At 32.8% G+C, this 25,082-nt stretch overlaps 2 protein-coding genes across 5 annotated transcripts in view; one reads left to right on the forward strand and one right to left on the reverse strand.

Moving 5' to 3' along the window:
* The window catches only part of LOC144004463 (uncharacterized), a 245,740-nt gene that overhangs the window by 209,984 nt on the left and 10,674 nt on the right, over positions 1 to 25,082 (reverse strand). For 2 of the 3 annotated variants that reach the window (XR_013279381.1, XR_013279380.1), the window contains one exon: positions 19,444 to 25,082. This exon is cut by the window's right edge and continues 658 nt beyond it. Coding sequence is in view for 1 of the 3 variants with exons in the window: in XM_077501625.1 (XP_077357751.1) it covers positions 19,899 to 25,082 (5,184 nt within the window). In the remaining 2 variants the exon portion in view is untranslated. Of the gene's footprint in view, positions 1 to 19,441 lie in introns of those variants that run through there. The other variant, XM_077501625.1, reaches the window with a different exon arrangement.
* On the forward strand, positions 16,033 to 19,208 carry LOC144004466 (bone morphogenetic protein 4). Of its 2 annotated transcripts, none has more exons than XM_077501626.1 (5): positions 16,033 to 16,415; positions 17,406 to 17,545; positions 17,653 to 17,769; positions 17,849 to 18,026; positions 18,105 to 19,208. In XM_077501626.1, the coding sequence occupies exons 1-5, from the start codon at positions 16,136 to 16,138 to the stop codon at positions 18,518 to 18,520; spliced, it is 1,131 nt and encodes a 376-aa protein (XP_077357752.1). In that variant the 5' UTR covers positions 16,033 to 16,135; the 3' UTR covers positions 18,521 to 19,208. The 2 variants fall into 2 exon arrangements, with proteins under 2 accessions (XP_077357752.1, XP_077357753.1); XM_077501627.1 differs by lacking the exon at positions 16,033 to 16,415 and adding an exon at positions 16,419 to 16,542.

Below are 25,082 nucleotides of genomic sequence, written 5' to 3' on the forward strand. Positions count from 1 at the left end.
AAAAATGACCATGTATAGTAAGACTTTTTTTTTCTAACAAAAAACGACCATGTATAGTAAGGCTTTTTTTTCTAACAAAAAACGACCATGTATAGTAAGGCTTTTTTTTCTAACAAAAAGTGACCGTGTATAGTAAGGCTTTTTTTTCTAACAAAAAAATGACCATGTATAGTAAGACTTTTTTTTTTTTTTTTTTTTTTTACAAAAAATGACCATGTATAGTAAGGCTTTTTTTTCCTAACAAAAAATGTCCATGTATAGTAAGGCTTTTTTTTCCTAACAAAAAATGACCATGTATAGTAAGGCTTATTTTCTAACAAAAAATGACCATGTATAGTAAGACTTTTTTTTCTAACAAAAATCGACCATGTATAGTAAGGCTTTTTTTTTTCTAACAAAAAAAGACCATGTATGGTAAGGCTTTTTTTTCTAACAAAAATGACCATGTATAGTAAGGCTTTTTTTTTTTTTTCTAACAAAAAATGACCACGTATAGTAAGACTTTTTTTTTCTAACAAAAAACGACCATGTATAGTAAGGCTTTTTTTTCTAACAAAAAACGACCATGTATAGTAAGGCTTTTTTTTCTAAAAAAAAAAATGACCATGTATAGTAAGGCTTTTTTTCTAACAAAAAAATGACCATGTATAGTAAGGCTTTTTTTTTCTAACAAAAAGTGACCGTGTATAGTAAGGCTTTTTTTTCTAACAAAAAACGACCATGTATAGTAAGGCTTTTTTTTCAAAAAAAAAAAAATGACCATGTATAGTAAGCTTTTTCTTCTAAAAAAAAAATGACCATGTATAGTAAGGTTTTTTTTTCTAACAAAAAATGACCATGTATGGTAAGGTTTTTTTTTTCTAACAAAAAATGACCATGTATAGTAAGGCTTTTTTTTTCTAACAAAAAGTGACCGTGTATAGTAAGGCTTTTTTTTCTAACAAAAAAAATGACCATGTATAGTAAGGCTTTTTTTTTCTAACAAAAAGTGACCGTGTATAGTAAGGCTTTTTTTTCTAACAAAAAAATGACCATGTATAGTAAGACTTTTTTTTTTTTTACAAAAAATGACCATGTATAGTAAGGCTTTTTTTTTCCTAACAAAAAATGTCCATGTATAGTAAGGCTTTTTTTTCCCTAACAAAAAATTACCATGTATAGTAAGGCTTATTTTCTAACAAAAAATGACCATGTATAGTAAGGCTTTTTTTTCCTAACAAAAAATGACCATGTATAGTAAGGCTTTTTTTTTTCTAACAAAAAATGACCATGTATAGTAAGGCTTTTTTTTTTCTAACAAAAAATGACCATGTATAGTAAGGCTTTTTTTTTTTTCTAACAAAAAAGGCTTTTTTCTTCTAACAAAAAATGACCATGTATAGTAAGACTTTTTTTTCTAACAAAAAACGACCATGTATAGTAAGGCTTTTTTTTCTAAAAAAAAAAAATGACCATGTATAGTAAGCTTTTTCTTCTAAAAAAAAAATGACCATGTATAGTAAGGTTTTTTTTTTCTAACAAAAAATGACCATGTATGGTAAGGTTTTTTTTTTCTAACAAAAAATGACCATGTATAGTAAGGCTTTTTTTTTCTAACAAAAAGTGACCGTGTATAGTAAGGCTTTTTTTTCTAACAAAAAAATGACCATGTATAGTAAGGCTTTTTTTTTCTAACAAAAAGTGACCGTGTATAGTAAGGCTTTTTTTTCTAACAAAAAAATGACCATGTATAGTAAGACTTTTTTTTTTTTTTTTTACAAAAAATGACCATGTATAGTAAGGCTTTTTTTTTCCTAACAAAAAATGTCCATGTATAGTAAGGCTTTTTTTTCCTAACAAAAAATTACCATGTATAGTAAGGCTTATTTTCTAACAAAAAATGACCATGTATAGTAAGGCTTTTTTTTCCTAACAAAAAATGACCATGTATAGTAAGGCTTTTTTTTTTCTAACAAAAAATGACCATGTATAGTAAGGCTTTTTTTTTTTCTAACAAAAAATGACCATGTATAGTAAGGCTTTTTTTTTTCTAACAAAAAATGACCATGTATAGTAAGGCTTTTTTTTTTTCTAACAAAAAAGGCTTTTTTTTTCTAACAAAAAATGACCATGTATAGTAAGACTTTTTTTTCTAACAAAAAACGACCATGTATAGTAAGGCTTTTTTTTTCCTAACAAAAAATGTCCATGTATAGTAAGGCTTTTTTTTTCTAACAAAAATGACCATGTATCGTAAGGCTTTTTTTTTCTAACAAAAAGTGACCATGTATAGTAAGGCTTATTTTCTAACAAAAAATTACCATGTATAGTAAGGCTTTTTTTTTCTAACAAAAAACGACCATGTATAGTAAGGCTTTTTTTTTTTCTAACAAAAAATGACCATATAGTAAGGCTTTTTTTTTCTAACAAAAAATGACCATGTATAGTAAGGCTTTTTTTTTTTCTAACAAAAAAGGCTTTTTTATTTCCTAACAAAAAATGACCATGTATAGTAAGACTTTTTTTTCTAACAAAAAACGACCATGTATAGTAAGGCTTTTTTTTTTTTTCTAACAAAAAATGACCATGTATGGTAAGGCTTTTTTTTTCTAACAAAAATGACCATGTATAGTAAGGCTTTTTTTTTTTCTAACAAAAAAGGCTTTTTTTTTTCTAACAAAAAATGACCATGTATAGTAAGACTTTTTTTTTCTAACAAAAAACGACCATGTATAGTAAGGCTTTTTTTTCTAACAAAAAACGACCATGTATATAGTAAGGCTTTTTTTTCTAAAAACAAAAAATGACCATGTATAGTAAGGCTTTTTCTTCTCACAAAAAAATAACCATGTATAGTAAGGCTTTCTTTTTCTAACAAAAAATGACCATGTATAGTAAGGTTTTTTTTTCTAACAAAAAATGACCATGTATAGTAAGGCTTTTTTTTCTAACAAAAAAATGACCATGTATAGTAAGGCTTTTTTTTTCTAACAAAAAATGACCATGTATAGTAAGACTTTTTTTTTCTAACAAAAAACGACCATGTATAGTAAGGCTTTTTTTTCTAACAAAAAACGACCATGTATAGTAAGGCTTTTTTTTCTAAAAAAAAAAAATGACCATGTATAGTAAGGCTTTTTTTCTAACAAAAAAATGACCATGTATAGTAAGGCTTTTTTTTTCTAACAAAAAGTGACCGTGTATAGTAAGGCTTTTTTTTCTAACAAAAAACGACCATGTATAGTAAGGCTTTTTTTTCTAAAAAAAAATGACCATGTATAGTAAGGCTTTTTCTTCTAAAAAAAAAATGACCATGTATAGTAAGGTTTTTTTTTCTAACAAAAAATGACCATGTATGGTAAGGTTTTTTTTTTCTAACAAAAAATGACCATGTATAGTAAGGCTTTTTTTTCTAAAAAAAAAAATGACCATGTATAGTAAGGCTTTTTTTTTCTAAAAACAAAAAATGACCATGTATATAGTAAGGCTTTTTCTTCTCACAAAAAAATAACCATGTATAGTAAGGCTTTCTTTTTCTAACAAAAAATGACCATGTATAGTAAGGCTTTTTTTTCAAAAAAAAAAAAATGACCATGTATAGTAAGCTTTTTCTTCTAAAAAAAAAATGACCATGTATAGTAAGGTTTTTTTTTCTAACAAAAAATGACCATGTATGGTAAGGTTTTTTTTTTCTAACAAAAAATGACCATGTATAGTAAGGCTTTTTTTTTCTAACAAAAAGTGACCGTGTATAGTAAGGCTTTTTTTTCTAACAAAAAAATGACCATGTATAGTAAGGCTTTTTTTTTCTAACAAAAAGTGACCGTGTATAGTAAGGCTTTTTTTTCTAACAAAAAAATGACCATGTATAGTAAGACTTTTTTTTTTTTTTTTTTTACAAAAAATGACCATGTATAGTAAGGCTTTTTTTTTCCTAACAAAAAATGTCCATGTATAGTAAGGCTTTTTTTTCCTAACAAAAAATTACCATGTATAGTAAGGCTTATTTTCTAACAAAAAATGACCATGTATAGTAAGGCTTTTTTTTCCTAACAAAAAATGACCATGTATAGTAAGGCTTTTTTTTTTCTAACAAAAAATGACCATGTATAGTAAGGCTTTTTTTTTTTCTAACAAAAAATGACCATGTATAGTAAGGCTTTTTTTTTTCTAACAAAAAATGACCATGTATAGTAAGGCTTTTTTTTTTTCTAACAAAAAAGGCTTTTTTTTTCTAACAAAAAATGACCATGTATAGTAAGACTTTTTTTTCTAACAAAAAACGACCATGTATAGTAAGGCTTTTTTTTTCCTAACAAAAAATGTCCATGTATAGTAAGGCTTTTTTTTTCTAACAAAAATGACCATGTATCGTAAGGCTTTTTTTTTCTAACAAAAAGTGACCATGTATAGTAAGGCTTATTTTCTAACAAAAAATTACCATGTATAGTAAGGCTTTTTTTTTCTAACAAAAAACGACCATGTATAGTAAGGCTTTTTTTTTTTCTAACAAAAAATGACCATATAGTAAGGCTTTTTTTTTCTAACAAAAAATGACCATGTATAGTAAGGCTTTTTTTTTTTCTAACAAAAAAGGCTTTTTTATTTCCTAACAAAAAATGACCATGTATAGTAAGACTTTTTTTTCTAACAAAAAACGACCATGTATAGTAAGGCTTTTTTTTTTTTTCTAACAAAAAATGACCATGTATGGTAAGGCTTTTTTTTTCTAACAAAAATGACCATGTATAGTAAGGCTTTTTTTTTTTCTAACAAAAAAGGCTTTTTTTTTTTCTAACAAAAAATGACCATGTATAGTAAGACTTTTTTTTTCTAACAAAAAACGACCATGTATAGTAAGGCTTTTTTTTCTAACAAAAAACGACCATGTATATAGTAAGGCTTTTTTTTCTAAAAACAAAAAATGACCATGTATAGTAAGGCTTTTTCTTCTCACAAAAAAATAACCATGTATAGTAAGGCTTTCTTTTTCTAACAAAAAATGACCATGTATAGTAAGGTTTTTTTTTCTAACAAAAAATGACCATGTATAGTAAGGCTTTTTTTTCTAACAAAAAAATGACCATGTATAGTAAGGCTTTTTTTTTCTAACAAAAAATGACCATGTATAGTAAGACTTTTTTTTTCTAACAAAAAACGACCATGTATAGTAAGGCTTTTTTTTCTAACAAAAAACGACCATGTATAGTAAGGCTTTTTTTTCTAACAAAAAAATGACCATGTATAGTAAGGCTTTTTTTTTCTAACAAAAAATGACCATGTATAGTAAGACTTTTTTTTTCTAACAAAAAACGACCATGTATAGTAAGGCTTTTTTTTCTAACAAAAAAATGACCATGTATAGTAAGACTTTTTTTTTTTTTTTTTACAAAAAATGACCATGTATAGTAAGGCTTTTTTTTTCCTAACAAAAAATGTCCATGTATAGTAAGGCTTTTTTTTCCTAACAAAAAATTACCATGTATAGTAAGGCTTATTTTCTAACAAAAAATGACCATGTATAGTAAGGCTTTTTTTTTCCTAACAAAAAATGACCATGTATAGTAAGGCTTTTTTTTTTCTAACAAAAAATGACCATGTATCGTAAGGCTTTTTTTTTTTCTAACAAAAAATGACCATGTATAGTAAGGCTTTTTTTTTTCTAACAAAAAATGACCATGTATAGTAAGGCTTTTTTTTTTTCTAACAAAAAAGGCTTTTTTTTTCTAACAAAAAATGACCATGTATAGTAAGACTTTTTTTTTCTAACAAAAAACGACCATGTATAGTAAGGCTTTTTTTTTCCTAACAAAAAATGTCCATGTATAGTAAGGCTTTTTTTTTCTAACAAAAATGACCATGTATCGTAAGGCTTTTTTTTTCTAACAAAAAGTGACCATGTATAGTAAGGCTTATTTTCTAACAAAAAATTACCATGTATAGTAAGGCTTTTTTTTTCTAACAAAAAACGACCATGTATAGTAAGGCTTTTTTTTTTTCTAACAAAAAATGACCATATAGTAAGGCTTTTTTTTTCTAACAAAAAATGACCATGTATAGTAAGGCTTTTTTTTTTTCTAACAAAAAAGGCTTTTTTATTTCCTAACAAAAAATGACCATGTATAGTAAGACTTTTTTTTCTAACAAAAAACGACCATGTATAGTAAGGCTTTTTTTTTTTTTCTAACAAAAAATGACCATGTATGGTAAGGCTTTTTTTTTCTAACAAAAATGACCATGTATAGTAAGGCTTTTTTTTTTTCTAACAAAAAAGGCTTTTTTTTTTTCTAACAAAAAATGACCATGTATAGTAAGACTTTTTTTTTCTAACAAAAAACGACCATGTATAGTAAGGCTTTTTTTTCTAACAAAAAACGACCATGTATATAGTAAGGCTTTTTTTTCTAAAAACAAAAAATGACCATGTATAGTAAGGCTTTTTCTTCTCACAAAAAAATAACCATGTATAGTAAGGCTTTCTTTTTCTAACAAAAAATGACCATGTATAGTAAGGTTTTTTTTTCTAACAAAAAATGACCATGTATAGTAAGGCTTTTTTTTCTAACAAAAAAATGACCATGTATAGTAAGGCTTTTTTTTTCTAACAAAAAATGACCATGTATAGTAAGACTTTTTTTTTCTAACAAAAAACGACCATGTATAGTAAGGCTTTTTTTTCTAACAAAAAACGACCATGTATAGTAAGGCTTTTTTTTCTAAAAAAAAAAAATGACCATGTATAGTAAGGCTTTTTTTCTAACAAAAAAATGACCATGTATAGTAAGGCTTTTTTTTTCTAACAAAAAGTGACCGTGTATAGTAAGGCTTTTTTTTCTAACAAAAAACGACCATGTATAGTAAGGCTTTTTTTTCTAAAAAAAAATGACCATGTATAGTAAGGCTTTTTCTTCTAAAAAAAAAATGACCATGTATAGTAAGGTTTTTTTTTCTAACAAAAAATGACCATGTATGGTAAGGTTTTTTTTTTCTAACAAAAAATGACCATGTATAGTAAGGCTTTTTTTTCTAAAAAAAAAAATGACCATGTATAGTAAGGCTTTTTTTTTCTAAAAACAAAAAATGACCATGTATAGTAAGGCTTTTTCTTCTCACAAAAAAATAACCATGTATAGTAAGGCTTTCTTTTTCTAACAAAAAATGACCATGTATAGTAAGGTTTTTTTTTCTAACAAAAAATGACCATGTATAGTAAGGCTTTTTTTTCTAACAAAAAAATGACCATGTATAGTAAGACTTTTTTTTTTTTTTTTTTTTTTTTTTTCTTTTACAAAAAATGACCATGTATAGTAAGGCTTTTTTTTCCTAACAAAAAATGTCCATGTATAGTAAGGCTTTTTTTTCCTAACAAAAAATGACCATGTATAGTTAGGCTTATTTTCTAACAAAAAATGACCATGTATAGTAAGGCTTTTTTTTTCTAACAAAAAATGACCATGTATAGTAAGGCTTTTTTTTTTCTAACAAAAAATGACCATATAGTAAGGCTTTTTTTTTCTAACAAAAAATGACCATGTATAGTAAGGCTTTTTTTTTTTCTAACAAAAAAGGCTTTTTTTTTCCTAACAAAAAATGACCATGTATAGTAAGACTTTTTTTTCTAACAAAAAACGACCATGTATAGTAAGGCTTTTTTTTTTTTTCTAACAAAAAATGACCATGTATGGTAAGGCTTTTTTTTTCTAACAAAAATGACCATGTATAGTAAGGCTTTTTTTTTCTAACAAAAAACGACCATGTATAGTAAGGCTTTTTTTCTAACAAAAAACGACCATGTATAGTAAGGCTTTTTTTTTCTAAAAAAAAAAATGACCATGTATAGTAAGGCTTTTTTTTCCTAACAAAAAATGTCCATGTATAGTAAGGCTTTTTTTTCCTAACAAAAAATGACCATGTATAGTAAGGCTTATTTTCTAACAAAAAATGACCATGTATAGTAAGGCTTTTTTTTTCTAACAAAAAATGACCATGTATAGTAAGGCTTTCTTTTTTTCTAACAAAAAATGACCATATAGTAAGGCTTTTTTTTTCTAACAAAAAATGACCATGTATAGTAAGGCTTTTTTTTTCTAACAAAAAAGGCTTTTTTTTTCCTAACAAAAAATGACCATGTATAGTAAGACTTTTTTTTTCTAACAAAAAACGACCATGTATAGTAAGGCTTTTTTTTTTTTTTAACAAAAAATGACCATGTATGGTAAGGCTTTTTTTTCTAACAAAAATGACCATGTATAGTAAGGCATTTTTTTTTTCTAACAAAAAATGACCATGTATAGTAAGGCTTTTTTTTCTAACAAAAAAATGACCATGTATCGTAAGGCTTTTTTTTCTAACAAAAAGTGACCATGTATAGTAAGGCTTATTTTTTAACAAAAAATTACCATGTATAGTAAGGCTTTTTTTTTCTAACAAAAAACGACCATGTATAGTAAGGCTTTTTTTTTTTCTAACAAAAAATGACCATATAGTAAGGCTTTTTTTTTCTAACAAAAAATGACCATGTATAGTAAGGCTTTTTTTTTTTCTAACAAAAAAGGCTTTTTTATTTCCTAACAAAAAATGACCATGTATAGTAAGACTTTTTTTTCTAACAAAAAACGACCATGTATAGTAAGGCTTTTTTTTTTTTCTAACAAAAAATGACCATGTATGGTAAGGCTTTTTTTTTCTAACAAAAATGACCATGTATAGTAAGGCTTTTTTTTTTTCTAACAAAAAAGGCTTTTTTTTTTCTAACAAAAAATGACCATGTATAGTAAGACTTTTTTTTTCTAACAAAAAACGACCATGTATAGTAAGGCTTTTTTTTCTAACAAAAAACGACCATGTATATAGTAAGGCTTTTTTTTTCTAAAAACAAAAAATGACCATGTATAGTAAGGCTTTTTCTTCTCACAAAAAAATAACCATGTATAGTAAGGCTTTCTTTTTCTAACAAAAAATGACCATGTATAGTAAGGTTTTTTTTTCTAACAAAAAATGACCATGTATAGTAAGGCTTTTTTTTCTAACAAAAAAATGACCATGTATAGTAAGGCTTTTTTTTTCTAACAAAAAATGACCATGTATAGTAAGACTTTTTTTTTCTAACAAAAAACGACCATGTATAGTAAGGCTTTTTTTTCTAACAAAAAACGACCATGTATAGTAAGGATTTTTTTTCTAAAAAAAAAAAAATGACCATGTATAGTAAGGCTTTTTTTCTAACAAAAAAATGACCATGTATAGTAAGGCTTTTTTTTTCTAACAAAAAGTGACCGTGTATAGTAAGGCTTTTTTTTCTAACAAAAAACGACCATGTATAGTAAGGCTTTTTTTTCTAAAAAAAAATGACCATGTATAGTAAGGCTTTTTCTTCTAAAAAAAAAATGACCATGTATAGTAAGGTTTTTTTTTCTAACAAAAAATGACCATGTATGGTAAGGTTTTTTTTTTCTAACAAAAAATGACCATGTATAGTAAGGCTTTTTTTTCTAAAAAAATAAAATGACCATGTATAGTAAGGCTTTTTCTTCTAAAAAAAAAAATGACCATGTATAGTAAGGCTTTTTCTTCTAACAAAAAAATAACCATGTATAGTAAGGCTTTCTTTTTCTAACAAAAAATGACCATGTATAGTAAGGGGTTTTTTTCTAACAAAAAATGACCATGTATAGTAAGGCTTTTTTTTCTAACAAAAAAATGACCATGTATAGTAAGGCTTTTTTTTCTAACAAAAAGTGACCGTGTATAGTAAGGCTATTTTTTCTAACAAAAAAATGACCATGTATAGTAAGATTTTTTTTTTTTTTTTTACAAAAAATGACCATGTATAGTAAGGCTTTTTTTTCCTAACAAAAAATGTCCATGTATAGTAAGGCTTTTTTTTCCTAACAAAAAATGACCATGTATAGTAAGGCTTTTTTTTCTAAAAAAAAAAATGACCATGTATAGTAAGGCTTTTTCTTCTAAAAAAAAAAATGACCATGTATAGTAAGACTTTTTTTTCTAACAAAAATCGACCATGTATAGTAAGGCTTTTTTTTTTTTCTAACAAAAAATGACCATGTATGGTAAGGCTTTTTTTTTCTAACAAAAATGACCATGTATAGTAAGGCTTTTTTTTTTTCTAACAAAAAATGACCATGTATAGTAAGACTTTTTTTTTCTAACAAAAAACGACCATGTATAGTAAGGCTTTTTTTTCTAACAAAAAACGACCATGTATAGTAAGGCTTTTTTTTCTAACAAAAAGTGACCGTGTATAGTAAGGCTTTTTTTTCTAACAAAAAAATGACCATGTATAGTAAGACTTTTTTTTTTTTTTTTTTTTTTTACAAAAAATGACCATGTATAGTAAGGCTTTTTTTTCCTAACAAAAAATGTCCATGTATAGTAAGGCTTTTTTTTCCTAACAAAAAATGACCATGTATAGTAAGGCTTATTTTCTAACAAAAAATGACCATGTATAGTAAGACTTTTTTTTCTAACAAAAATCGACCATGTATAGTAAGGCTTTTTTTTTTCTAACAAAAAAAGACCATGTATGGTAAGGCTTTTTTTTCTAACAAAAATGACCATGTATAGTAAGGCTTTTTTTTTTTTTTCTAACAAAAAATGACCACGTATAGTAAGACTTTTTTTTTCTAACAAAAAACGACCATGTATAGTAAGGCTTTTTTTTCTAACAAAAAACGACCATGTATAGTAAGGCTTTTTTTTCTAAAAAAAAAAATGACCATGTATAGTAAGGCTTTTTTTCTAACAAAAAAATGACCATGTATAGTAAGGCTTTTTTTTTCTAACAAAAAGTGACCGTGTATAGTAAGGCTTTTTTTTCTAACAAAAAACGACCATGTATAGTAAGGCTTTTTTTTCAAAAAAAAAAAAATGACCATGTATAGTAAGCTTTTTCTTCTAAAAAAAAAATGACCATGTATAGTAAGGTTTTTTTTTCTAACAAAAAATGACCATGTATGGTAAGGTTTTTTTTTTCTAACAAAAAATGACCATGTATAGTAAGGCTTTTTTTTTCTAACAAAAAGTGACCGTGTATAGTAAGGCTTTTTTTTCTAACAAAAAAATGACCATGTATAGTAAGGCTTTTTTTTTCTAACAAAAAGTGACCGTGTATAGTAAGGCTTTTTTTTCTAACAAAAAAATGACCATGTATAGTAAGACTTTTTTTTTTTTACAAAAAATGACCATGTATAGTAAGGCTTTTTTTTTCCTAACAAAAAATGTCCATGTATAGTAAGGCTTTTTTTTCCTAACAAAAAATTACCATGTATAGTAAGGCTTATTTTCTAACAAAAAATGACCATGTATAGTAAGGCTTTTTTTTCCTAACAAAAAATGACCATGTATAGTAAGGCTTTTTTTTTTCTAACAAAAAATGACCATGTATAGTAAGGCTTTTTTTTTTCTAACAAAAAATGACCATGTATAGTAAGGCTTTTTTTTTTTTCTAACAAAAAAGGCTTTTTTCTTCTAACAAAAAATGACCATGTATAGTAAGACTTTTTTTTCTAACAAAAAACGACCATGTATAGTAAGGCTTTTTTTTCTAAAAAAAAAAAATGACCATGTATAGTAAGCTTTTTCTTCTAAAAAAAAAATGACCATGTATAGTAAGGTTTTTTTTTTCTAACAAAAAATGACCATGTATGGTAAGGTTTTTTTTTTCTAACAAAAAATGACCATGTATAGTAAGGCTTTTTTTTTCTAACAAAAAGTGACCGTGTATAGTAAGGCTTTTTTTTCTAACAAAAAAATGACCATGTATAGTAAGGCTTTTTTTTTCTAACAAAAAGTGACCGTGTATAGTAAGGCTTTTTTTTCTAACAAAAAAATGACCATGTATAGTAAGGCTTTTTTTTTCTAACAAAAAGTGACCGTGTATAGTAAGGCTTTTTTTTCTAACAAAAAAATGACCATGTATAGTAAGACTTTTTTTTTTTTTACAAAAAATGACCATGTATAGTAAGGCTTTTTTTTTCCTAACAAAAAATGTCCATGTATAGTAAGGCTTTTTTTTCCTAACAAAAAATTACCATGTATAGTAAGGCTTATTTTCTAACAAAAAATGACCATGTATAGTAAGGCTTTTTTTTCCTAACAAAAAATGACCATGTATAGTAAGGCTTTTTTTTTTCTAACAAAAAATGACCATGTATAGTAAGGCTTTTTTTTTTCTAACAAAAAATGACCATGTATAGTAAGGCTTTTTTTTTTTTCTAACAAAAAAGGCTTTTTTCTTCTAACAAAAAATGACCATGTATAGTAAGACTTTTTTTTCTAACAAAAAACGACCATGTATAGTAAGGCTTTTTTTTCTAAAAAAAAAAAATGACCATGTATAGTAAGCTTTTTCTTCTAAAAAAAAAATGACCATGTATAGTAAGGTTTTTTTTTTCTAACAAAAAATGACCATGTATGGTAAGGTTTTTTTTTTCTAACAAAAAATGACCATGTATAGTAAGGCTTTTTTTTTCTAACAAAAAGTGACCGTGTATAGTAAGGCTTTTTTTTCTAACAAAAAAATGACCATGTATAGTAAGGCTTTTTTTTTCTAACAAAAAGTGACCGTGTATAGTAAGGCTTTTTTTTCTAACAAAAAAATGACCATGTATAGTAAGGCTTTTTTTTCTAACAAAAAAATGACCATGTATAGTAAGACTTTTTTTTTTTTTTTTACAAAAAATGACCATGTATAGTAAGGCTTTTTTTTCCTAACAAAAAATTACCATGTATAGTAAGGCTTATTTTCTAACAAAAAATGACCATGTATAGTAAGGCTTATTTTCTAACAAAAAATGACCATGTATAGTAAGGCTTTTTTTTTTCTAACAAAAAATGACCATGTATAGTAAGGCTTTTTTTTTTCTAACAAAAAATGACCATGTATAGTAAGGCTTTTTTTTTTTCTAACAAAAAATGACCATGTATAGTAAGGCTTTTTTTTTTCTAACAAAAAATGACCATGTATAGTAAGGCTTTTTTTTTTTCTAACAAAAAAGGCTTTTTTTTTCTAACAAAAAATGACCATGTATAGTAAGACTTTTTTTTCTAACAAAAAACGACCATGTATAGTAAGGCTTTTTTTTTCTAACAAAAATGACCATGTATAGTAAGGCTTTTTTTTTTTCTAACAAAAAACAACCATGTATAGTAAGGCTTTTTTTTCTAACAAAAAATGACCATGTATAGTAAGGCTTTTTTTTTCAAACAAAAAATGACCATGTGTAGTAAGGCTTTTTTTTTTCTCACAAAAAATTACCATGTATAGTAAGACATTTTTTAAATGAAAAATATTAACATGTATAGTAGGGCTTTTTTTTTTCTAACAAAAAATGGCCATGTATAGTAAGGCTTAAAAAAAAAAAATAAATAAAAAAAAAGTAGAATCAGGCTTTTTTTCTAACAAAATGACCACGTATAGTAAGACTTTTTTTTTCTCACAAAAAATAACCATGTATAGTACATATTAGGGGTGTGAATTGCCTAGTACCTGACGATTCGATTCGTATCAAGATTCACAGGTCACGATTCGATTCGATACCGATTAATCCCGATACGAATTTATAAGTCGATTATTGTGATTTTTTTTTCATTCAAATTTAGAAAATACTAATCAGTAAGCTTGTAGAGTGTAAGATTCGTATGAAAATGTATTATTTATTTATCTGAAATTTCAGTCTTATAGAGGTTGTAATCTGTTTCATGTTTGAACAGCATTAAAATAAAATATTAAGGCTTAATGTTCCGTTCATATAACATTCTTCCTTGCTTAAGGTGTGAATCCTAACCTGAAGTAAGACGATTTGTTGAATATTTTTCCATTAAAAATGGAAGTTTAAAAATCGATTCAGCCGCCTATTGAATCGATTCGAGAATTGCGCGATGTAGTATCGCGATATATTGCCGAATCGATTTTTTTTTTTTAACACCCCTAGTACATATAGTACATAAAAATACATACATACATACATATATATATATAGAAATAAAACCACGTATAATAAGGCTTTTATTTTGTTTAAAAAAAAATGAAGATGAAAAGTCAGGCTTTGTTTTAATTAAAAAAAAATGAACATAATAAACACATAACAACACATAATAAAAGCCTTACTATATGTGGTCATTCTTTTAAAACACAATAAAAGCCTTACTATAGATGGTCATGTGTTGATAAAAAAAAAAGAAAAAGAAAAAACCGTGGACAAACAACAGCCGTCTCTCTGAGCTCCCTACGAACAACCAGCCAGCAACAGCTTGTAAGGGGCCCTGTGTGGTGGGTTCCCAACACCTTGTCGTTGCAGTGTCTAAAGCAGTGCCACACTTGTAACCTGACCTTGTCGTATCAACTCCAATCAGAATGCGCCTTTAAGTTATCTTGTTATGACGACAGAATGTATCCCGTCTTATCTGACAACATGGCCGGCAGAGTGATCACACAAGGCCCCATTCAATATGAAGAGCCTAAAACTGAGTAATGGGTCCCCCAAATACGGGCATCGTCATTCCTCTGTAATCAGATGAACAATAGGGGAACAGACGAAGCTTTTTTATCAACCTGATGGTCTTGAGAATTTGATCCCCTTTATCCCAAGTGATTGATAGGAGATCATCTGGGATTAATCCTCATGTGGGGGGTCATGAGCGTCATGCTCAGTCACTGTCCAAACAAACCCAGGAGGAGGGGGGAAGTGAAGGGGACAAGGTGACCAATGTGCGCGCGTTTTGGGGGCACATGAGCCACGCTAACAATGCGCATCATGTGCGTCATGACTCTCGCGCTTCGTTTGCTTTCTTGCAACTGGCTTCACACTGATAACAGACAAATGGACAGAAAAAAAAAAAAAAAAAACATGATGATGGAGAAACTTTACTTTGGTTGAACCATACTCACCTCCACGTAAAATACACTCCATCAGGCACTGTAGAAGAAATCCAACTTGTATGATTAATATAAATGTAATCATGCAATATATATATATATATATATATATATATATTTTTTTTATTTGGATGCAACTTTTTTCCTTGCAATAATGATATGCATGCTGAATTTAATTATATTTTAGAGAGAACAGGATTTTAAAATATATTGTAAATTATTTTAGGAATATATATTTCTAATTCAATATTTTGTTGTACTTGTAATTTTGAGTGTTTATTTTATTTATCAAAAATATTTCCCGATGTATTTTATAAATAAGAGATGTACAGCCAAGTTTTATTCTCTACTAAAATATTTGAATTTGATTTTAATGTTTGTATTAATTTTAGATGTATTTCCATGTTTTACTTAATTCAGTAATCATAAAATATTATTTAATATTTAATTAATCCAAACAAAAATTAAAAAGAATGCATGCATGTACCTAGGTATTATGGATTATTAAAAAAAAATAAAGTAGACTATGTGAGATCGACAGCAGCACACTGGCTCCCTCTAGTGGTATGTTAAAAAAAATCACTGTCTAAATACAGTTCAGTTATATTTTTTTGTTTTTAAACTTAAAAGTACAGTTTTAAGTTGAATTTTTATGTACAATACATTTTAATTTAATTTAGAGCCCCCCACACATCGCTCCCATATTTATTTTGTTTCACCGTTTCCATGTTATATATTTTTTTAATTAGTTTTTGTTTTTTTAGGAGCACTTGGACTACTACTGTATTTTAATACCAGTCATGATGGAATTACTGATAGAATAAATACTTTTTCAGGTGGTAAAAAGTTTGAGAAGCACTGACAAGCAGATAAAGAAATTGTCGCAAGTACTAACTGCTTGCGTAACATCTAGAAATATTAGAATAGAAATAGAAATGCACCATTGCCTATAACAATATAATATTAAATACATTTTGTCATTGTGGCAACTTAATGCTATATTAGGAAACTACATTTGTTGGGATTGGCTATTATATATTTATTTGTTTGTTTTTGTTTTTTTTAATCTCATACGACCCACTTTCGGGCAATCGCATTCCAATTGTGTCATGGGGTATTTTCGCCCCCCCCCCACCTTCCATCATCAATCAGACGCCAATCATCCACTGTTGTTAGCTGAATAGTGTCATCAAATGGCACACGAGTGACCTTATCACGCGCGGTCCCGCTGGGGTCCAGCTCAGTCCGCCCCTTGCCGATATGTCAAGAGGAGCAGATGTGCGCGTCTGGCTCGTCCTCGCCTTCCAGCTGCGCTGCGTCGCGGAGCTGCTGGCCGGGCCGGCGGGGACCCGGGCGGACTCGGACCCAAACAGGAAGTTGACGGAAAAGCACGGCGCTTTGTTCAATTTGAAGGACGTGCTCCGGCACAAGAAGGCGCCGCAGTTCATGTTGGATCTGTTTAACGCCGTGTCGGACGCGGCGAGGAAAAGCCAGAAGGAGATTCTGGAAGGAAATGTAGTGAGGAGCTTCGAGGATAAAGGTTAGTGACAGTACACATTTGTAGTTCACTTTGACGTAGCCTGCTGAAAAGAATTCGAATGCGCAATTGCGCATGCCCATTACACGACTCGCGTGTGCTCATGTGTTCTCTCCAAATTACTTTTCAGGTAAGTGTACTTTACAGGAGCATTTATTTTCCTGACGAAGTTTAGCTAGCTGTCACCCACTTTCTTCTCAGCACCAACATCTTTAGTCCACTTTTCCACTTATTAGCTAATGTAGCATTTTTTGTTGTTGTTCAGTTAGCGAGCACAACACGCGATGTGATTTACTTTTCTTCTTCTCAGAGTACGTTAATAAAAGAACGTTACTTTTCCTTTTTTGGGGGGGGATTTTAAAGCATATGTTATTGAGCAACTTTTAGAGTTCATAAAATATTGGGAGTGTTTTTTGGAGGGGGGCTTTTTTTTATTTATTTATTTATTTATTTTTTTAAATCTATCAAGTTCCGGGATCTCCCAGGGGCAGTAGCATGTTTTCAAAAGTTAAATAAAAACAAACAATTGTTTTCAACATATAAAGTATTCCAAAATTTCAAAATATCTGAAGTATTAAATTTTTACTTATCTTAGTTTTAATTTCAAACAAAAACAGAAGGTGCAGAGAGTTCCCAAGGTCGGCAAAAATGGAAATGAAAACTTAAAAAAAAAAAAAATGTAATTTACATTTAAATTAGTTCACTGAAGGTAACACTTTTTTTTTTAATTGATCTATTATCGGCCAAATGATTATTCAAAATGGCCGATGCAGATATTTGTCAAAATGCTGAATATCGGTGCCGATAATCTGTCTATCTCTATACTTTTTAAACTTTAGTACGAATCAGTCCATCTACGTGTATCAATCTTTTTTTTTTTTTTTGTACATACGTTTAACTTGAGAATTTCATAAAATACATGCAAAATGTAAATGCATTAAAAGAGTCTTGCCATATTAAGTGGTTTTACTAAAATTGTGTTTCATGTTTCAGGTCATGACGGCGAGAGGTTTCACTTTTTCAACCTGTCTTCCTTTGGAAGAGAAGAGAGGATGATAAAAGCCGAATTCCGTTGGTTTCGAAAAAAACAGAAGCATTTCCTGGGGAAGACCTACAGGCCCCACTTTTATAAGGCAAATATGAATTTTATAATTTTCAATTTTGTTGATTGATGCCCAATACAACATATCAAACACGCCTCACACATTATGCAACTAATTTATGTCGTGTTGCCATCCAGGTGGATTTGTATGAAGTATTGGATAGTCAAGTCAAACCTTGGCGAGGAAACCTCATCACCTCCAGACTCGTTCCTCTGTACACCCAAGGATGGGAAGTCTTCAATGTCACACAAACAGTCGGTATTCTTCGTTTTTCCCCATCGACACTGCCAAATAAATCAGAAAAAAAAAGGTCAAATCAGTTGACATTTTTAGGTATCTAAGTGGATCCGCAACAGCCAGGATAACAACGGGATCCTGGTGGTGACCACGCTACCATCTGGGACTTGGATGGACTCGGTGGTTACATCATCCAAGCCAGCAGACACGAACGCCTACTTGGTTATATTCTCTGACGATGGGAGGACAGGAGCATCCAATCAGTCTTACTTTGGTCAGATGATGGCGGGAAAGACAGGAAATGGAGTGAAACCAAGAATCTGTGTTTACAGTAATTCATCTCTTCCTCCAGGACCGGCCCAGTCTTCAGCTGCGGCTCCTGAACTCCACAACCACCCCAGTAGGAGGCGACGTGGAGCCCCGGGGCTCTCACCCCGCGGCCATTCCCGGTCCTGCCAGAGGGTCTCGCTCTTTGTAGACTTCGAGGAGATCGGTTGGTCGGGCTGGATCATCTCGCCGCGGGGCTACAACGCATACCACTGCAAGGGTTCGTGCCCCTTCCCGCTGGGAGGCAACCTCCGAGCCACCAACCACGCCACCGTGCGCTCCATCATGCACGCGCTCAAGGTGGCCGCGGATGAAGTGGAAGCGCCCTGCTGCGTGCCCGACAAACTTCAGTCCATCAGTTTGTTGTATTTTGATGACGAGGAGAATGTGGTTTTGAAGCAGTATGACGACATGGTGGCTTTGAGCTGCGGCTGCCACTGAATGCTTCACAATAGGACAATTAAGTGAGATGTTTTCAAATTGAAAAGATTATGTTCAGAAAATGACACATTGAACAATTTGATTGGGTAGTATAAGCATCAATTAGAGAGGATGACATTTCTTTTTTCACCCTTGATTTTATAGCATAAATGTTGTGATGATATTACAGAACAACATGTTATTCTTTCATTTCAAAATAGTAATTCAATCAATTTGGAACATCAATCTTGTAAACTTTACAAGATCTAATAATCTTATGGTTACTTTTAAAGTAACCATAAGATTATTAGATCAGTTTCAGATCAATAGATGTGGACAATGAAAGGATGTTACAATCTTACAAGTATTTTCAGTGGGGAGAAAAAAATGGCATAACAATGTTTGTCCAGCACAAGGTTAAAAAAAATATATGTTATAAAGATTGTACTGTATGTCTCGCTTTGCACTTGATATTCTAGTGTACTTTACAATTCTGCCATTTGTCTGTCTTTACATAATCTCACCAGAAGAGGACAGTATAGGCATTATGGTTGGAGTTAATAACAGATGTTCAAACTCTTTGTTTTGTATATAATACATGTAAATAAATATTTTGAATTGTTTAGTGTTTACAATAATATACAAAATAATAATATTGAATACCATAATTGTGTTTCAGTGATACTTTATAAACATAAATTGACACTCTTTTGCTGTTTTTTTTTTTTTTTTTTGGAATGGATCACATGCACAATTCAAACCTGGTTTACCCTAATTAAGAAAAAATGTCACTGCAACAAAGTGATTTGTTGCAGTGACATTTTGACAGTTTTGCAGTGACGTTTTGCGTTAAGAAACTCCAAACTTGAAATGATGAAAATCAATTCAAATATTGCTGCAAATAAAACAAAACGTCATTTGAGAAGTAATGAAACTCCCATCACTGCCATACTTTTAATAACACACTGCATTTATAATAAATATTCCACATTTACATTCAAACAATTGTCTTTTTACATATTAATGCATTGTCAATATCCCCTTGTTGCTGCTATAAATCCTTGAACTCGTACTCAACAGGAGTAGACCATGCCATTCATCTCTTTTCAGTGTACAGTACATTCAAGTCATAAAGGTAAGTAAATAACAAAATAACCAGTATTAGTGAGTTAAACGGAACAAAAAAAAAAAAGCACGGTGGAATTTTGGTTGGCATATATCCTTCACAGTTCCGAGTATTGCGATTCAAATCCAGGCTCCATCTTACTCTGATTGCCATCCACATTTTAAAAACATGCATATCCTCTGAGTTGACTCTAAATTCTCCATCAGCTTGAGTTATTACCAGAAGAAGTTTGGTGAAACAAACAATTACTTGAAGTGCAAAATGATAACCCTATCAACTGGGACAGTCCACTTCCTCAGTACCGAGGAACTCGCCCAACAACTGTTCATGCTGTCCGTAGACAGGCTCCAAATACGGATGCCTTGGCACGTCCATGTGCCGTAGTTCTTCTTGCTCCATGTGAGGGACTTGGATGGTAGTGTTCTGGGCCATGGGTGACAGAGGCACCGGGACAAAGCCGTGGTAAACCACCAACGGCGTTGGCAAAACTTCCACGGGGGACGCCTGAAGAACAGCTCCGTCTGGGGGCTGGACCGGAAGCTGCACGTAGCTTCCCGTCTCAGGATCGAAGAAGGTTTTTGTTTTGACTTGGACGGGCATGTCCACGAAATAATACTGTCCCGAGTCTGGATCCTGAAGGAGCTTTCGTTGGGTCATGGGAATGGACTGCGTGACGATGGCGTGTTCGATGCTGGACTGGCGGGAGAGTTGGCTGGACTGGCGGGACAAGCTCGGTGCCTGCAAGCAGTGCGTGTCAATACTCTGACTCCTCCTCAGAGGTCTCTCTCGGCTCACTTTTTCTCGGGCTCGGCCCCGCTGCTGAAACTCATCCATGATGGATCTCTCGATGCGTGTACTTCTCGGGTCGAGCCTCTCATTGACAGATGTTCCGGTGCTGCCCCTGCGCCCCACTCTGTCTCCTAAGAACCTGTCGATGCTTTGCGAGCGAGCGTTGGGCACTGATCTCTCACCAACTTGGGGTTTGTACACAGGAACATTACTGATGAGACGTTCGCTGCTGCAGTGTCTTTGTTCTGGTTTGTCTCGAGCTTGTCTGCCACTGCTACGACCTCGTTCAGTTGAATTACCATCGTCGAGGCGATTGCCTTCTACTGAATCGTGGCTCGATCTTCTTGTCCTTTGGCTCATTTCTGATTTTTTCTGAGGACGTTCCTCATTCTTGACCACAACGACTGTGTCGTTGCTGTTTGCAGCATGTTTCGGACCTTCCCTGTGGTGCTTTTTCTCTCCGCGCCTCTGCTCAGGTTTGTCACTCTTGTGTTTGCTCGGAGTTGACTTCTGGGTCTCTTCCTTCTTTATCCGTCGGTTCGTCAGCTTCATAGCTTTGAGAACGGCCCGCTCGGATTTGGGTAAGACGGCCGGAGGTTTGGCGAACCCTGACTGGCTGTCGTTAAAACTGCAGGTGGACCCAGAGCGTTCGCTAGGAACCTTTAATACATCCCTCTCTGTTGTTGGCATAGTCAAAGTCACCGCGCCTTCGGATGTGGGACTCAACACAGAAAAACTGTCACTCTCCTTTCGGGGAGCAAGAGGACCTGTTTCGTGGTGTGTCTCTGACTTCTCCTTTTGCAGAACCAATGGAGGGAACAGTGGAGGCGGTGAGACGTTTGACAAAGTCTCTTTAGGCTTGAAGACTTCAATTGCAACTGAGGGAGCTGTTTCATTTACCAACGGTGGATTTGGATTTTCATTTAGTGGATGGAAGTCGTCCTCTTCCTTCTCTGAGTTATTCACTAAGCCCCGTGGTGTCCAGGGTTGTATAGTCTTTTTCAACTTGTTACTTAAAGTGTTGTCTTTGATTTTAAATAAAGCAGGGATATCTAAAGATGGAGCAAACATGTTGGATGGTGACATCGGTGTTTGGAAATCTTCATCTTGGGATGAGCTCAGACATTCAGTGGTACTTTGTTTGTTTTCCTTGTGGGTCCCTTTATTTTCTTCATACTTTGCTGGTTCCTTGACAATCTCCGACTCAGCTTCCAGATCACTGACTGAATAATATTCCATTTCTGGCTTGTCTGAATCCTTTTTCATGTGTCCAAGAACGTAATCTCCCTTGTGGTCCAGCCCAGCCTTTTCTAGGTTCTCCAGAGAGTGATAAACGTTTGACTCAGCATTCCTTTGTGGTGGACTTTCTACAGAGAAGTAGGAAGATTTGGAGGACATGCTGGTGTGATCATCAACACCAACACCATTTACAAGCAGTTCCGGGGATATTATAGTCCTTGGAAGAGCCTCTGCATCCATATCGCACTTGTCTTTCGGCATTTTGTCAAGATCATCTGCCAGGACATGAATTGTTGTGTTGTCTGGTTTTAAAGAGGTCTCAATATTTTTGCTTGTGGCTTCATCTGGGGCAGTCTTAACTGTCTCTGTATCTCCTTTTATGTCTGCTAACAAAGAATAGCGTTTTTCGCTGCGGTGGTGCTTGGCAGGCAAATATGGGTCATGGATGACTGCATCATTAATTGCTACATTAGTTGTTTCTTCATTGGAGCTGGTTGGTAAAGCATCTTTTGCGATTGTTATATTTTGTACTACGTTAACCGACTGTGCTTCATGTTTGTCATCTCTGTTATAAAGATTGTCTTCATCATTCTCACTGCGCCCATTTCTTCTGTTTACTACTTTTTTGCTCCGAGGAGGAGCAGAGGGTGTGTCTAACGCTTGGTTCTCGCAAATCCCTCTCTCAGCGGCATGTTCCGATAACTGCTTTAAATGTAGATCCTTTTCCGGCCAAAGAGCAGAACTGTCAATTAATCTTTCATTGGCATGCTTGAAGTCCAATCTTGAGGTTGAAATTAAGTCACTGTCACCCTTGCTCATGCCAGGCAGGGATGCCATTCTGCCTTCTGATCTCTGGGTCTCACTTGGTCTGGGTTCAACCTGGGAGAGGATCTGTCTCATGTGCTTATGGTCTCTCAAATCCCCCAACCTTTCTCTTAGTTCTTTCTCTTTTTCTGTGATGTCCTTTTCATCTTTATTGGCTTCTGTAATTGATTCCTTCACATTTTTACTTGCCTGAACCCTCGATCCATAACTTCCATCAGTAACATTTCCCGCAAATGTCACATTTGCATCCTGATCCATGGTTTTATTCCTTGTCATCTGCCTACTCAATATAACCTCCTCCAATGCCAATTTAGCCTTGTCATAATTATCATTCACAAGTGCTCTGTTTATAATGACATTGACGCCCATCTTTGAGGGAGCCTCCTGCTTACTCAGCTGCTTCTCTTTCTTGGCAAATATTTCCTTCTTAGCCAAAGTGTTCCCTCTCATGGACAACATTCCCTTCTTAATGTTCCTTAACTCCCTGGAGATCAAATCATTTTTTGCTCTGGCCTCCTCGTCGATGTTGGTACCTCCCCTTTTGTTGTCCCGCTCGCATAGTCGGGCCCTCTCAAGCTCTTTCAGAGCATGCAGGTCGTGATTGATGTGTTCACTGTCTCTCCTAGAGTCCTTTTCGATTCTATAGTTCACCTTCACTTTGTCTTCATCATCTCCATGTTCCTCATCTGTTACAGAATACCTCTGACACTTAATATAATTATTCAGTCTGTCTGGGAATATGTGCTTTAACTTGTCTTCACTATCTGGGGTAGTTCTCCCCGAGTCACGATTAGAAGGTTTATCAGTGTGGTGTGTTTTCTTTTTGTCCAAAGCGAGTTGAATATCAGATTTGGTAAGGTTTTTCTTTGGAACTGGCGGGGGCTCTTTCTTTACCTGAACATTATTTTGTGACTCACTTGTAACTGGATCATTTTCTGCTACTGTTCTCTTCTCAATTATGTCTTTAGAACACACAACCACCTCGTCTTTGTCCTTAAATTCTTCTTTGTCTGGTTTCTGGATGATTTCGGCCTGAGTTGCATGTAGCGCTTTAGTTTTTGTTGCATTAATCGCATCCTTTGCAGCCCTGATGACATCAAATGTGCTCATAGCTTGGCCTCTGCTATCCTTTACTTTACAACTGACATTCTCTTCTCCAAAATGTTTTTCTTCTATGGATTTTACTGTCATTTTTGTTTTGTCCAATACATTTGGTGGCTCTTTCTTGACTGATTCACTTGATGGAAGGGTTTCCTGATCACATTCTGTGGTTACAAATACAGGTGAATGACCACGATTGATGTTAGGTGAAACCCCTGGTGGTACTTTGTTTGGATTCAGAAGTGAAAGCTCATTTGAGAAATCTGTTGATACGGGAGGGCTGGCTTTTCTGTACAGGTTAAGTGAAGGATAACTTTGCTTTTTCGCCATGTGGGTTCTGTTCCTTTTCGAGTGCATAATTTTGGAGTGTGTATTTTCTTCAACTAGATTCCCATTACTGACAGCATCCTTTTTGTTTTGTAGCAGATTAGATAACAAATAATCATCGCACTGCGACCTGTCGGCTACATCCTCGCCAAGACCGGCAATTGGGGGTTTGGCAGACTCTAAAACTGGACTGCAAACCGTCTGACCTTCTTTTAAAATAGCAGGAGTGCTTAAACCAGATTCATCGCCCTCTGAATTATTCTGTTGTTTGAGATTCTCTGAAAATGGCGATTGGGTGTCATTTCCAGATTCTTCTAAAGTTTGGAATTTAGGTGGACTATACCGACTTTTGACCCTCTTCCTGTTGTCTTTGAGATTGAAGAGGATACTAGATGCTAATGATTTGTAGCCATCCCTCTTGATGGGAGGCTCGGGCGTCAGTTTGGCCTCCGAGTGAGGTCTGTGGGGAAGGTCCAGAACAGAAGGCGACAGGACGGCTGAGAGGAGTTCCGATGTTTCAGTTGGTTGTCTGGAGGGAATGACTGGTGTCATCAGCTGGCAGATGCTGAACGGAGTTGAAGCCAAAGGGCTGACTTCTTCAACCGCTTTCACTTCCATAGACTTTATGGGGTTTGGGATCAATGAAACATCTTTTTCTATTTTGGCTGTTGAGCTATTGTCCTGAGGCTCTTGCTTAAGTGGCATTGTACTTGTCACACTTAGATTTGTCTGCCTCCAGGGGACAGCACTTCCATCAGTTATATCTGAAGAGCACCTTTTCTGAGGGTGTGCAGCTGAGGGCTTTGGTGGGACCTTGGGTGCTGAAGTGGAAATGACAGGTTTAGGGGCAATGGGGGGAGGGGGAGGTGGCAGAGGTGGAGGAGTGGGAGTTGGCGGAGGAGGAGGAAGGGAAGCAGGAGGAGGAGGGGGCTCACCTGCTTCTTTCAATATCTCCTGCGTATGCAGAGTGTCTTTGATATGAGCCTCTGTTAACTCCTTGTAAAACGATAGGTCATACCATTTTGGAGTAATATCTACAGGGAGTACAGAAGTATTCTCATGGCTATAGCAAAAGTGATTCATACCTGCCCATGTCTGGAAAGGGCTGAACTCACTGTGAAGGAAAAAGTTTTTGACGTTTAGCTTCTTTAGCTTGACTGTGGATTTTCCATTTTT

This window comes from Festucalex cinctus, chromosome 17 (genome assembly GCF_051991245.1).
Source record: "Festucalex cinctus isolate MCC-2025b chromosome 17, RoL_Fcin_1.0, whole genome shotgun sequence".
NCBI classification, from domain to species: domain Eukaryota; kingdom Metazoa; phylum Chordata; class Actinopteri; order Syngnathiformes; family Syngnathidae; genus Festucalex; species Festucalex cinctus.

Coding starts and splice junctions, on each gene's coding strand:
- LOC144004466 (XM_077501626.1), top strand. CDS start 16,136: ATGTCAAGAGGAGCAGATGTGCGCGTCTGGCTCGTCCTCGCCTTCCAG. Junction 17,546..17,652: donor ACAGGCCCCACTTTTATAAG/GCAAATATGAAT, acceptor GTTGCCATCCAG/GTGGATTTGTATGAAGTATT. Junction 17,770..17,848: donor TCTTCAATGTCACACAAACA/GTCGGTATTCTT, acceptor TGACATTTTTAG/GTATCTAAGTGGATCCGCAA.